This window comes from Octopus bimaculoides, chromosome 6, assembly GCF_046866305.1.
Source record: "Octopus bimaculoides isolate indiv1 chromosome 6, ASM4686630v1, whole genome shotgun sequence".
NCBI classification, from domain to species: Eukaryota; Metazoa; Mollusca; class Cephalopoda; order Octopoda; family Octopodidae; genus Octopus; species Octopus bimaculoides.
This window is the reverse complement of record NC_142933.1, coordinates 42,786,289-42,800,758: the sequence shown is the minus strand read 5'-3', so window position 1 is coordinate 42,800,758 and position 14,470 is coordinate 42,786,289. Positions and strand designations below refer to the sequence as shown.

The following is a 14,470-nucleotide window of genomic DNA, read 5'->3' as shown; positions in this document are numbered from 1 at the left end:
AAATCAATTTTTCTTTGTATTGTTTGTAGTTTATGAACACTTCTCTGAGATGTAAAAAAAATTACATTAATCGTAACCACAAACACAAAAATGTGCATAATAAAAAGAACATCATACCATATATTTGCAAAATTTAAACAAATACAATATTAAAAACCTCATTAAGTGTTGATGTTTATTTAAAGTTCGTTTTACAACCTGGTGCTCTACCCTATATCATTCAGAAATTCCACGATGATCTTCCTCTCATTAACATAGTCCAGAGATGGGGTTTTGTCCAGACTGTGTAAGCATTATAATTATTATTTGATAGTATCTTTAATTAAACAACAAAAGTGTATTCATATATGTACTAAAAATTGATGACTATTTTTTTTACATTAGCTAAACAATAATTGACTATCATTCATTTTTATTACACGTGTACATATTTTAGCTGTTTAATGTTCTTAATCTCTAGACTTCCACCTACATGAGATTGTACTTAAAAACGTTTAAGTTAGATTAGCCTAAAGAGATGACTAAATTTTATTGTTCTTAGCCCCAAAATTTCTACAGTGATGGAGAAAGCAATTTTTAAATAATATCTTATCCCACCTTAACCTACAAATTCTTTCCTCAACTGATATTGAAGTCAACAAAGTATTGAGCAACCAGCATTGAGATCAGTAATTTATATCTTGTCATTACTTATCGAGACCTAGAGATGATGAACAACTAACCTTGAGATGAATGGTTTATAGCTTGTCATTGCTTTTATGATAGGGATATGGGTACTACCAAAGCAGCACGGTCCCGAACGCGCAGTCGCACTAGCTAGTTGTGAGTGGTCAACCCTAACCCGCGTGTTCAAATGAATACGTGTTTAGGGTTAGGGTTAGGATCAACCACTCACGACTAGCTAGCGCGGACGCGCGTTCGGGACCGTGCTGCTTTAGTAGTACCAGGGATATGATGGACAGCTAGCTAAGAGTCTTGCTACAGATCAATGGTCTATAGCTTGTCATTGTAACAGATGCATGAATAAGGAACAGCTAGTCATGAAATCAATTTATACCTTGCCATTGCCTCTGGGATATTGTTTTTCAAAAGGCTACAACTGAGATGCACCTCACAACGCTACACCAATGATTTCTTTTTCCTATTTGCTTTGATACATTCTCAATTTTATGCTATGTATGTGCCAAGGCTATATCCATAGCCAAGAAATTTAATTCTGAAAAGCAAAGTTTCTTTTATTATAAGTAAGTACTATAGGGTGGTATAATTCAATGTGTTGAATTGATTCCACTTATGAGAAAATTACCTGCAATAAATTGTCACCATATCCAGATTATATTATTTAGCATCATTGAAACTGAAGACAAGTCTCTAATCCTGAGATATTTCATCTAACATTCTACTTTTTAATAATTGTTTCTGATTTAGGCACACAGCCAGAAATTTTAAAGAGAGGCAGTTACACAATACCATTGACCCCCCCCCCCCCAAGTCCTTCACTGATGCTTTATTTTACTTACTCTGAAAGTATGAAAGCAAAGCTGGCCTCAGCAAGCTTGGAACTCAGAACGTAAAAGGCTGGAACAACGACTATAAGGCACTTCTGTTCTGATGTTCTATAGGTTCTGCCACCTTGCCACCTTAATAATGATAATCCTTTCTACTAAAGGCACAAGGCCTGAAATTTGGGTGGAAGGGATAAGTCAATTACATCAACCTCAGTGGTACTCATTTCATCACCCCTGAAAAAAGATAGATAGATAGATAGATATACTATTGAAAACCTTCTGGTTAAATGTCTTATTCATATACTATGCCAAGACAAGCATTTTTATTGACAGTTTGTTCATTGATGGTATCTTCTGTAAATGTTTTAATTGTTGTGTAACTCTAGATCAGCTCTGATTGAGACCCATAATCAAAATGTTCCAACTGTGACCGTCTGATGACTATACTCGGTGCGGGGCACAATGAGTAATATTTACTGCATTTTTAACTTTAAGAAAAAATATTTTTTATAAATGTCCACTACCTTACAAAAACTATATCAGCTAAACAAATGACCTTCTTCTAAATACATTAAAAACAACATAACATATTCAGAACACTATTTCAGAAAATTGTCTCTGTTCTTTTTGAGAATGTAAAACAAATTTTGCTGGGAAAAATGAGTAAGATGAATTACCTTTTCAATTCTCTTGAATTACATTTGAATAAAAAAATTTCTTTTAAACTCATACACATCAATACCCATCCTTAGACATCAGAAAAGCAACAAAAATTTTAAATATCGAGGTCAAATGGAAAAGGTTCATAGAAAAATGCACATATGAAATTAATGAAACTTGACTAAATCTAAAAACTCAGCATAAAATATTCTTTATAACTTCTTCACAATCTGCTGGAGTGGCCTTTCTTCCTGATATATTTACATACCATGCATTTAAAAAGAAGGAATTATTGAAATTAGTCATTACATATTTTTCTCCATTTTAGATATCATTTTTTTGAAACTTGAAAATTATCAAATTGGACATTAGTGACAGTGGGGGTAGAATTTATTTGGAACCCAACAGAGAAAAGAATATTGATTATTAGACACAAAAAAATATCTAGATATTTTATTAGCAACTTCAATTACAATCGGGTTAAATTTGAGAAAAAATTTCCCAGAAAAAAAATGTACCTATCACCGACTATGTTTCAAACTCTCTCAACTTCAACAGCAACTATGCTGACCAATTTTTACTCCTAAATATGATGCAACAGTACAACATGACAATGCAGTACTTGCAATGTAATGCTTTCAAACAGGTTGGGAAAGAATAACAAGAAATCAGATATTACTATTTTGTTCCAGTTACTAGTTTTACCTAATACATTTCACGCCACCCCATTAACACATACACACACATTTTTAAGACTGTATGATATGATTTGCGGTAGATCGACCTGTTATTTTTAGCAGATGAAATAACCACGTAGAGCTTATCCTAAAGACTTCTGCTTTTGTACTTTATTATCTGAGTACAATTAACTCTTCGACTCTAACCTACCTCATTCTCTTCATCGATTCACTTCTAACGAATGTGAAATGTTGTTACTAGTATATTAATTCACTAGGAACAGTTTACAGTTCTCAATTTCGTTGCTGACTTTTAAATTCCTGTTAGTCGTATGCATCTTTTCTCAATCAGGAATTTTCTGAAGATGATAAGTAGTAGCTCGACACGCTAAAAATACAGCCAACAAATTATCCTTCAAATTGTACCTTGCCATCTTTAAAAAAAAAAAGTTCGATAATGTAATCCTAGATAACCTATGCTTGAATAAAAGATGCGATGATCTGCTCGATCAGGACAGATAGTAAATTTCTTTGCATCCTTCAACAGAAGTTGGAAATTTTCAAGGAGACAGGGTAATGGGAAGTTACTCTGAATTTTAATTTTTAATTAATAAAGTGTATAACTATTTTTCACCGAGAAGTCATGGTTAATGAGGGGAAGTAACTCTCAACAGAATGCTATGGAACCTTTACGTTCAACCGCAAACATAGCACTCAGCATCTTTTAAAAAAAGGACACATTAGTTAATATAGTTCAAAGTATGCCATGATATCTATAAAAGCCTACCAACTATTTCTGTTATGTTTTTCTAAGTAACATTTTCTCCTTTTTATTAATGTTGAAGTTGTGGATTGATCCCAATTTGCACTGCTACCACAGTTACTCCTCTCTTCCTCCTCCCCTGCTTCTCTTCCTCTTACTCCATTCCTCCAACTCTTGCTTTTTTCATCCTCCGTCCCCTCTTCCATCTTCCCTTCTTCTCCTCATCCTCCCTTCTTCTACTACTACTACTACCAATACTAATAACAACAACAACAATATTTTACAGTTCTCTTTTTCTTTTGCTTTTTCTTCTATTGTTCATCCCAATTTAGCCCTCTTCTATTTGGCATAGAAGTTCACAGGTACACCACGTCGTCATGTTTAACACCACTATCTAGCTCTTGAGTGTCTTTAGCAGAATTCACTCTGTTGCAAGCATTCAGACCAGGCCGTTACCTCTGGGACTTCATGAACTTTCTAGGCACCATCACTCTCTATACATCCCTCAATGCCAAAAATAAGATTCAAACCTCCCATTTTCCAACATTTGAGGACTTCTTTTCAACCAAGATCTCACTAGATATCACCTCTTAGTTACATGGAAACTAATTTCTATCTACAACCCATCTCAGCTATCCAGGATTCACTCTCTATTTAAATTTCACTCCAAAAGGTGGCATTCGCATGTATATAAACGCTACTTGTGCTATCTCTTTCACTAGGCAATAATGACTTACAGTTTCTCCAGTTTAAAGTCCCCCCTCTTTCTCTCCCCCCACTCTCTCTTTTATTCCTCAAATACATCTACTTCCACTACAGCTCTCCAAACTCTTCAAACCACCAGCAACTCTTTGCTCACATCCCCTCTTTTATTGAGAACATGTATTTCATCTCTTCCTTCTCCAAAGTCAATGTTTTCAGTGACTTCAACACTCATATCTCATGGCTTTCCCACTCATCTAACACTGATGCTGTTAATGTAGAAACCAAATTCTTCACTGTTCTCAACTCTGTACACCAACTTGATTCATCACTTTGCATTCCACACTGACACACATACTGCAAACACCCCTTGATGTTTCTTTCATCCCAAAGCCTAACCTCTACCAAACAATGTCCATCACTGTACCTATTCAACCATCTAACCACTGCTTCATTGCAAATGCCCAACATGCAATCACATACTCCCTGTCCCAGAAAAATTTGTCAGCATGACAAATTTTTCTGCTCTAAAAGGATTTTATCCTATATATGCTGTTCTATCAGTATTTACGCGTCGAAAAATATATCTTTATACTTATATACTTTTTTTTGCCTGACTTCAAGCTCCACACTGTAAGATGGTAAGATTTTAATATATTGAGCCTTCTGGCATCTTCTCGAGGACCTGTCCTTTCCTTTTCCCCATTCCCGTCATTCATTTTATTTCCCACATTTGTATTCACTCTGGTGAAGCTCCATATACTAGATTGAATGTCCTATGAAGATAACGAATATTATTTTCATAATTCCTTTCATAAGCGCCGATTAACAGTAGAAACGGAAATGGCTGTAAGAAATGGTATGCCATGTTTTGTATTAAAAAATAATCAACTGATGTGGTTCAATTTGTTTGTTTGTTGATCAAAAGTTTTCTCCATTTTCAGATTATTGGGGGGTGGGGGGTGAAGAGGTTGAATTTTATTTCATCCTTTACTTTGGAGGGTTACAAAGGGCAATTTCTAACAAAGTTTCTTCATATTTTGCTGAGAATCTTTTTGACTTGGGTGTTTTTATATCTATTGTTCGAATTTCTTTGAAATAGGAAATATATGTATGTTCACTGGGTTTGTAAAAGAGAGCAAAGCTACAGGAAATCAAAAGACGAATGATCACAATAAGCAGTCAGCTACCCTACCCTAGTTGTTACTACTCCCCAATGTAGAATTCCTCACCATACAGGTGACAGGCACAGCCGTAACATGCATTATGGATCTATAGCAATTGGAAGGGCGTGACCCAATTGAAATAGACATTAACAACTGTGTGACGTGAAGGCTAAGGGGAAATGAAAGTGTCTCCTCTGGAGTTTACAACTGACCACTATACCAATCAGTAACTGGACAGAATAAATTTACAATCTATAAACGTCTTTGAATAACCAGTCATTCATCTGGGAATGCCTTGAAATCAGTGTTACCACCTGTGGACTATGTGTGACCCAATGGTAATAAAAAGATTCAAAGGAGGTCTGCTATGAAATAACTTTACTCAACACTTTGCAACTGAATCAGTGGAGGCAAGAATGCCTCTCATTTACTTGACAATTTATGCACCATATTGCAGAAATCACAGTGCAAATATATCTCAAAGCACACTCTTACACTGTTGAACCATTGAATTACAAATAACGCTCATCTTTTGTGCTCGGGTGACCCTACAGCTTTGAAGAATACAACTGTATTCATCTTTGCTTAGATAAAATGATAAAATTGTGGGTGTTAAGTTCCCATGAAGAGGTCTTTCTGACTTCTAAGAAGATGAAATTTTAGAAATATTACTTCATTTGTGTCTAATATCTAAGTTAGATTGATAGATACAACTGAGTGGGCAAGCAAAAATATGAGACACTGCCTAGAGCTTTTTTTTTTTTTGTTCTGATAAGCCTGGTACTTATTCTTTCATTTTCTTCTTGTCAAACCAGTAAGTTATGGGGATGTAAATAAACGAACAGCAGTTGTGAAGCAGTGATGAAGGAGAAACACAAAGACAAAGACACACACATACATTTACATATATACATACATATATATATGATTGATTTCTTTCACTTTCTGTCTACGAAATCCACTCACAAGGCTTTGGTTGGTCTGAGGCTACAGCAGAAGACACATGCTAAGTCACCACACAGTGGTACTGAACCCAGGACCATGGGTTTTGGAACTAAGTTTCTTACCACACAGCCACACCTGCACCTATATATGTGTGTGTGTATGAGTGTATATATGTATGCATGTATATATGTGTACATATTACATGTACATCTATATATATACATCTACACATATACATGTATACATATACATTTATATCTATATATATACATCTATACATATACATGTATACATATACAACTATACATATACAATTCAACTTCTCTGGTTGACATTAAGACACCCACCCCCAATAAGGGCCTTAACTCCCACATTTTAGAGCTCCATGACCTCCATTTTTCAGGAACAAAATCCTTTTAACAGGTTCCATAAGACTGGAATTTTGGAATCTGCACATAAAGATCAGTAGTATGGGATCCATGTGTCAGGATTAGAATTTTTTTACGGTGTGTAAAGAGGGAAAGAACCCTCATCTACAATTTTGATGAAATTCGAATCATAGGTATTCCAGTTCATTAGAGAAAATATAACAGAAAAGTCTAATTCTTCCATTGCATGTAACATGGGCAACACTGGGTATCTCTGCTAGTATATATATATATATATATATATATAAATCGTCAGGAGTTCATATATCGGAAACAGAAGCATATTCTAAAACATTAGAGCAGTAATATATTTGGGAGGGGCGGAAATTAAATGTTATAACCAGTCATTGAGTGAACATTGGTTTTGCATCTATGAATGGTCACTCTATACTGGCTGTAACATTTAACTTCGTTATATATATATATATATATATTACATAAACACATTTACATATATAACATGGAATTTGTAATGTTTTAGAGAAAATAAATTATTATCTCCCTTGGTTTAAAGTGTTGAAGTTTTTAAATTCCTTTGGAGTGCAATCCTCCAAGTGTTGGATTTTCATGTGTAAATGGGGATTAAAGATAAAATTTCTGTTTTCTTTTAGCTAACAACAAAAGAAAAGTCTGTAAAGCATTAACAATTACCTCATTGATTTATATCACTATGTTGTATTTAATGTAATAAAATATCCCTGCTTAATAAAACCATTTGTTTATGTGAATTAATATTTCCTCTTCCTTCTTATATTAAATTCGATCCAATTAGTAAAAAAGAAAAATTACTCCTAGCTCTTTTTATATATCTAATGCAATGGTCCATTGCATGAGGTTACATGGTGTGGCATAGTATTTTGTTTTTGTTTTTAATATAATTTAAGTGTTTTAGAAAAATCAATATTCATACTTGAGTTCCCCAAAATATGTTATTTTCATTTCAGTTATCATGTAATTAGTAAAATGGTGTCAGCATTAGTTTTTATAATTTTTCTAAATTTTTAAAGCGAAATCGTGATGGCACCTGTACCAGTAGATCACTAAGAGCACCGTCTGAGTGTGATCGTTGCCAGAGCACCAGCTGTCTGTATTCTGTACCGGGGGACATAAATAGCACTATTTGAGCGTTATCGTTACCAACGTCGCCCTCCTGGCATTTGTGCCAGTGGCACGTGAAAAGATATTCAAGCGAGTTCGTTGCCAGTGCCACTGGACTGGCTCCTGTGCAGGTGGCATGTAAAATACACCATTTCGAGCGTGGCCGTTGCCAGTACCTCCTGACTGGACTTTGTGCCGGTGGCACGTAAAAGCACCCACTACACTCTTGGAGTGGTTGGCGTTAGGAAGGGCATCCAGCTGTAGAAACTCTGCCAAATCAAATTAGAGCCTGGTGTAGCCATCTGGTTCACCAGTCCTCAGTCAAATCGTCCAACCCATGCTAGCATGGAAAGCGGACGTTAAACGATGATGATGATGATGATGATGATTTTATGGTTAAACTTTGCAAGTGGTTCTTTTTTTTTTTTGTCTTAGGACCATGATGTCAAAAATATTAAAAATCTTTGATCTAATGTTTTAAAAAAATGTCTATAGATGACTTAAACAACATTACTTTTAGAATTCAAATCTACCTACACATACTACAAGTAGATCACAAGTAGAAAACATTACATCTGATTTTCCCACCCTTTAATATTATTAAGATTTTTAGTTTAAACAATTACACATTGTTTCTTATCATTTATCCTAATTCAAACTAATATATTTAAATACTTATACTACTGTAGACAATCTAATGGAAATTAGTAAACAAATTCTATTATTTAGATGATATAATTTAATGTTAGAAATAATGGTTTTGACAGTACTAAAGATTCTAGGAAGGCAGAAAGTTTAGAAAACTACAGCTCTCTCTCTCTCTCTCTCCCTCCCTCCATCTCTTCCCCCCCCCTCTCTCTCTCTCTCTCTATCTCTCTGTCTCTCTCTCTCTCTCTCTCTCTTACACTTTCACAGACACTCACTGACAACATATATATATATATATATATATATATATATCAACTTTACCCATATCACCTCTATTGATGTGGCTGTTGGATGTTACTATGCACCACTGATTACAATGTGTTTTCAGTACTTTCTGGATTTTGCCATTATTTTCTTTCTTGGCTTCATTTGTCTTACTAAATCATCTTTGAATACACACACACACACACACACATATCTTTGTACATATAGATAGATAGATAGATACACAGGCAGATAGATATATATATACATGGTGGGCATCGTGTCCCATTCAAACTGCTCCAAATTTTAGAACGTCACCCTCGCAGTATGTGGCCAAGCATTATCCTAATTGTCATTTTTCTTCTAGCGCAGGTGTTATATATATATATATAAACAAGAGTTAACGAATGGAGTAGATGAAATCTGGGTTACATATGTTTCATAGCAAGTGGAACCTCAGAAGTGGTAAATATCCAAGTGAGACTGCAGGCTACACTTCAGGTCAAGGATATCTTGATTAAATGAAAGGTTACACTGTCACAAGGAGGTGTGTCTTAACACTCCATGTGTTAACATGCACCTCCTTGTGACAATGTAAACTTTTATTTAATCAAGATATCTTTGGCCTGAAGAGTAGCCCACTTCTGAGGTTCCACTCACTATGAATCATATGTAGCCTGGATCTTATCCACCCCATTCCTTAATTCTTGTATTCTTATTCACGTACCCGGCAACCCTGGTTGCCTACCATGAAATATGAAAAGAACTCTTTTCAATTTATCATATTTCAATAAGAAAAAAATCTACAACCTTCCATTTCAATAAACCACTATTGTCTCTGAAAGTTGTTTTTTATATTATTTAGTATGGTTTGCTTGAAGTTAATTTTCTTCCTACACCTCAGTCCTTGGATCTTATATATATATATATATATATATATATATATATATTTGTGTGTGTGTACATATGTTTGTATATATCAAGTCATCCCATAAATAATGCGGTTTTTTCCAATTGCCTGAACTAAAAGTCAGAGGGGATAGGATAAAGTACCTGCATCAACTTGCAGCTATAAAAGCAGGTAGTAATTTTACCTTTTTCTTATTGTTAATGCAAGTTTTGAAGAGTGCAGTTCGATTTTAACAGTTATTTTTTCAAAGCTACAACAGAAGTGACAAAGGAGCATATTCGGCATATTTTGCTTTATGAGTTCAATAAAGGCAACAATGCAACAGAAAGTGTGAAGAATATTAATGCAGTATATGAGGATCACATAATAAGCATAAACCAGTGTCAGTGGTGGTTCCAGAAATTCCAAGCTGGAAACTACAGCCTAGAAAACAAGACTCATCTTAAAAGATCTGTAGAGCTTGACAAGGACGTCTTGCAAACTCTGATGGAACAAAATCCCATCATTACTGTTGAGAAACTAGTAGAGAAGCTTGGATTTGGTCATTCAACTATTCATCAACAACTGTGTGCCATTGGAAAAGTCAGCAAATTGGGTCAATGGGTTCCTCACAAACTTTCCAAGTCTAATTGCATGCAGAGAGTGAATGTGTGCTACCAGTTGAGCACTAGAGTTGATATAATCAACTAGCTCCCTCCTCTCCCAACATTTAAGGTTTTATGCCTATAATAGGAATTATTATTATTATTATTATTATTATTATTAGTTGCCAACTTGAACAGATGTATTTCTTCTCACTATTACTGGTTGTGTCTGGATTACAATAATTTCCAAGACAATCTTTTTTTTTTTACTGAATTTGGATTTATTACTTGTTTTATGTCATGTCAAAAATGTTTGCATGACAAGTTTTATTTCATTGATGTTCACAGAGACACACAAACTCTTTTTGAAAATTCTCTTTGACTTTCTTCATAATGAAGTTAAGCAATAGAGGCAATGCTCCTCTAAACAAAACTGAAATTAGTAATACTGTAATTGTATACCAGAATTATTACAAACCTGATCTGCCAAAATTCTCTTCCATAAACCTTTTAGAGGGGGTAACAAAGAATATATCAATAACAGTCTTTGGGAGCTGAAAAAGAACCATGATCAGAAACCTTTCCTTGAGACCAATCTAATTTTTTAAAAATAGTTGGCTTCAAAGATGAGCACTCACTTATTCAAATAACAGAAATGAACATTTAAAGTGGCTGAGTATTCTAGGGAAACATATACCCTTAATATAATTCTCAGGCTGAATCAGGGTATGATAAGGTACAATCAATCCTCTTCAGTTTCACTTGCAAAACTTGGGTGGACTGGCAGCTACAGCAGAAGGTGCCAAAAAGTGGGATCAAACCCAGGACCTTGTAATTGCAAAGAAAACTTATTAGTCACTCGGCCATGCCTGCATCAATGCTTCCTAATTAATCATGTAGAACAGGTGTCCCCAACTACTGGGCCATGGATCAGAACCTGACTGCACAGAAAGAAATTTTAAATTTTATTTCTATTTTATTGACTATCACAATCTGCAGGATGTTTTTGCATTACATATGTATTATATGTGATAATTAAATAATATATTATGCACTTTATTGCGTTTTTTTCTGTTATGCATGTGGTCTCCTGGCCTGTGATACAAAAAAAGTTTGGGACTATTGATGCAGAATTAAGTGTCTTGATGAAGAAGAAAAAAAAAATGTATCACCTTCAGCCAGTTGCTTCCGTCTTAAAGAACGTTAATCATTAAGCATTCAGATTACTCTGACAAATGTAATGCTTATTAAGTCACTTTGTTTTGAATTAATTGCACGTTATCTTGTAGCTTCAAGGATTCTATGATGTGATTTCTTATTTTTAATATGGCATTGCAGGATAGGTGTGAGAGTCTGGATCTGGTCAGTTTGAACATAAAACATGTTGAATATTTTTGCTGGATATGGCTGGATTAAAAGCTAAAGAGTTAATTAGTTACTTAAAAGTATTAGTGATTATTAATTCCCATGAAGGCTCAAAATATTAACAGAAAGAGCCCGAAAAGAAAATAATACCGAAAAGATGCAGGTGTTCAAGAAGGTGATGATGATGATGATGATGATGATGATGATGATGATGAACTCTCATATCTGTTTTGGTGTCAGAATGTCAAGTTATCAGTTGATTCTCTTCATGTCAGTTTCCGATTGCATGTCACTATTCAGTGCAACTTTAAAATCAATGTTTATAAAAAAAATTAAAAAATTATCGATTTTTTATTCATTATATATTTTATTAAATTTTTTTTTTTTATTAGATAAGAAAGAATACTGGATCTCTAGACAACCAATAAATATATCCCAAGATCATATAAATGTAGGTAATTTGCATTGGGAATGTAATTTCTTGCAGACTGTGATATTTAATTATGATAAATCAGTAGAAAATAATAGATTTTTTTTTCTTCCTTATTTGATGTTCAAAATGGGAAACAAAAGAAAAAAACAACAAAACTAAGAACGGAAAGAAACAAACAAAAAAGAGGTAGGAGAGAAAGCTAGGATAGGAGAAAGTAAATTTTTGTCAACTACAAGAGAATTATCTTTTATATGAGTGTAATTGCAAGAAGATTTGTTATTTAGGAACAGCAAAAAAATAAATAAATAAATAAAATTGATTGCTAATTAATCAAGCTAGTATGTTATTTTATTTTCCTAGCTTTAAGTAAATTGGAATGCATTGTGAAGAAGAAAACATTTTTTTGTTTTTGTTTTTTTTGGCATCTGCTAAAAGTTTAGTGTAACTCTTTAATGTATGGAGGTAGCAGCAATGGCGCAGCAGCAAGAGAAAGTTAGAGGACTTTACATTAAATCTGCTGGCGATTCTACAGCACAAAAGGATACAAATTTGGATAAATCTGTTGAAAAGACTCGTAAAGGTATGTTTTCTCCTTTGTTAACTTCATCTTGACACTAGGATTTACCTGTGTGATTTTAAAATTCATCAATGCTTTTTTTTTTCAAAAAATCCAGTTTTTGTTTTTGTTTTTTCTGTCTGCTGCGCGTTGTTTTCTTTTTTACTTTGAATTAGAAATTAGAGTTTATTCGATTAAACAATATGTTTCTAATACCTAAACTTTTATATATCTGTTTCTATATAAAGAGCGACACTTTCAAAGGTATAAATCAAAACCTTTATTCTAATCATCTGTTGGGTCTTGCTATTTATATATATATATATATTAGATCTACAAAGTCTTAGTTTGTTGTGAGAAATGAGGGATCATTTTGTAACGTAAACCAAGTAAGAAATTAATCCCCGTCTTTATAACCAGCAATTGTAAACTTAACCATTTTTCTTCCCTTCCTGCGCAGCTTCTTTACGCAACTTGTAGGTTTGGAAGATTTTTTTTATTTTTTTACTTTCTTGCTTTTACTTATTCTAATGTCTAATGTTTCTTAGTACTGGCTCTTCTTCAGTAAACGCCACTATCCACATATTACAATTTAGCAATTTTCTAACTTACGGTCTCTACCTTGCTTCGTTATCTCCAACCGAAAATGAAGTTTTCCCAACGTGTTTACTTTAGGTTTCGACTCATAAGATAGCAACATGACCCTTATCAATAGGAAATGGTAAATAATGAAACCTTACAAACAAACCATATAAAGCAACGATGTGGAACTGTTCTGTTATAAACCATAAAGATATTAGATGAATGACTGTACTGCTTAGGGTGTTTTGTTTTTCCAACCCTTTATTAAAAACAAACACAACATTTACACCTTTTTTGCTTCTTTTATGTTGGTTCTATATCTTTTGGGGCCCGATATTTCGAAATGGGCTTTGTTGAAGTTTATGTGTAAATATTTTATGTTTCTTTAGAGTCAATTATTTTTGTCCCATCTACCTGCGGGATACCACCGTCTTCGTGATATCTGTTCCAGTTACATCTTCATTTTCTGACGAACATTTTAGTCTGCATACACACATACCGTCGATTCTGTTTGTTCATAGAAAATTCGTGAGAATGGAAACCTTCATCTGCAAAATATGTATCTAATTATAGTTTTAAATCTAATTCCACACTTGAGTCTGGAAGCTGAGAGAGACTGTTGCCAGAGACTAGAATAGTTTTGAAATATTCTCGTCTCGCTGTGATTTTCTTAACCGTGGTAAAAATAGCAGCCAAATTACCGCAAAGCATACCCTCCAGTCTTTAATAAAGGAATGTCACATTGGATAATGTACCTAATCATTAAAAAAAATTGAAAAAGGCAGTCATCGCCGGAATGCTTTCGATCATGGGTCTCTCAATCAAGGTTGACTTGGGGCTAAACTATAACTGTTTTTTCCCTAACTGCTCCCATTTCGTCAATAGTTATAGGAACAATTCTTTTATTTGTATAAGGAAAGGTCGTTCTGTTATCTTTAAACGAAGGCATAGACGCCACAGTTTACTATTACTTTCTTAATATACCCCTCCCCACTTGTTCAATTAAAGGGACAGACACAAAGTTTATATTCTTCTATGATCTTATTACGTTTTTTCTAGGGGAAAGTGAAACCTCATGAAAATATAAATGACTCATATTTATAAAGATGTTTCACCATGACAGTTTATTGAGGCGAGAAAAATAACGAAAGTATTAAAACAAACTGCAAGCGGTATTCTCG

The 14,470-nt window shown here is 34.0% G+C and overlaps 1 protein-coding gene across 4 annotated transcripts in view; it reads left to right on the top strand.

Annotated features, from left to right (window-relative positions):
- The first annotated feature begins 12,161 nt into the window (after window positions 1–12,161).
- LOC106871483 (telomerase-binding protein EST1A) overlaps window positions 12,162–14,470 on the top strand; it is an 87,077-nt gene continuing 84,768 nt past the window's right edge. For 2 of the 4 annotated variants that reach the window (XM_089353800.1, XM_089353798.1), the window contains exon 1: window positions 12,162–12,731. In XM_089353800.1, the coding sequence (XP_089209926.1) occupies window positions 12,608–12,731 (124 nt within the window). In that variant the 5' untranslated portion in view covers window positions 12,162–12,607. The remainder of the gene's footprint in view (window positions 12,732–14,470) is intronic. The other 2 variants (XM_089353801.1, XM_089353799.1) reach the window with 2 other exon arrangements.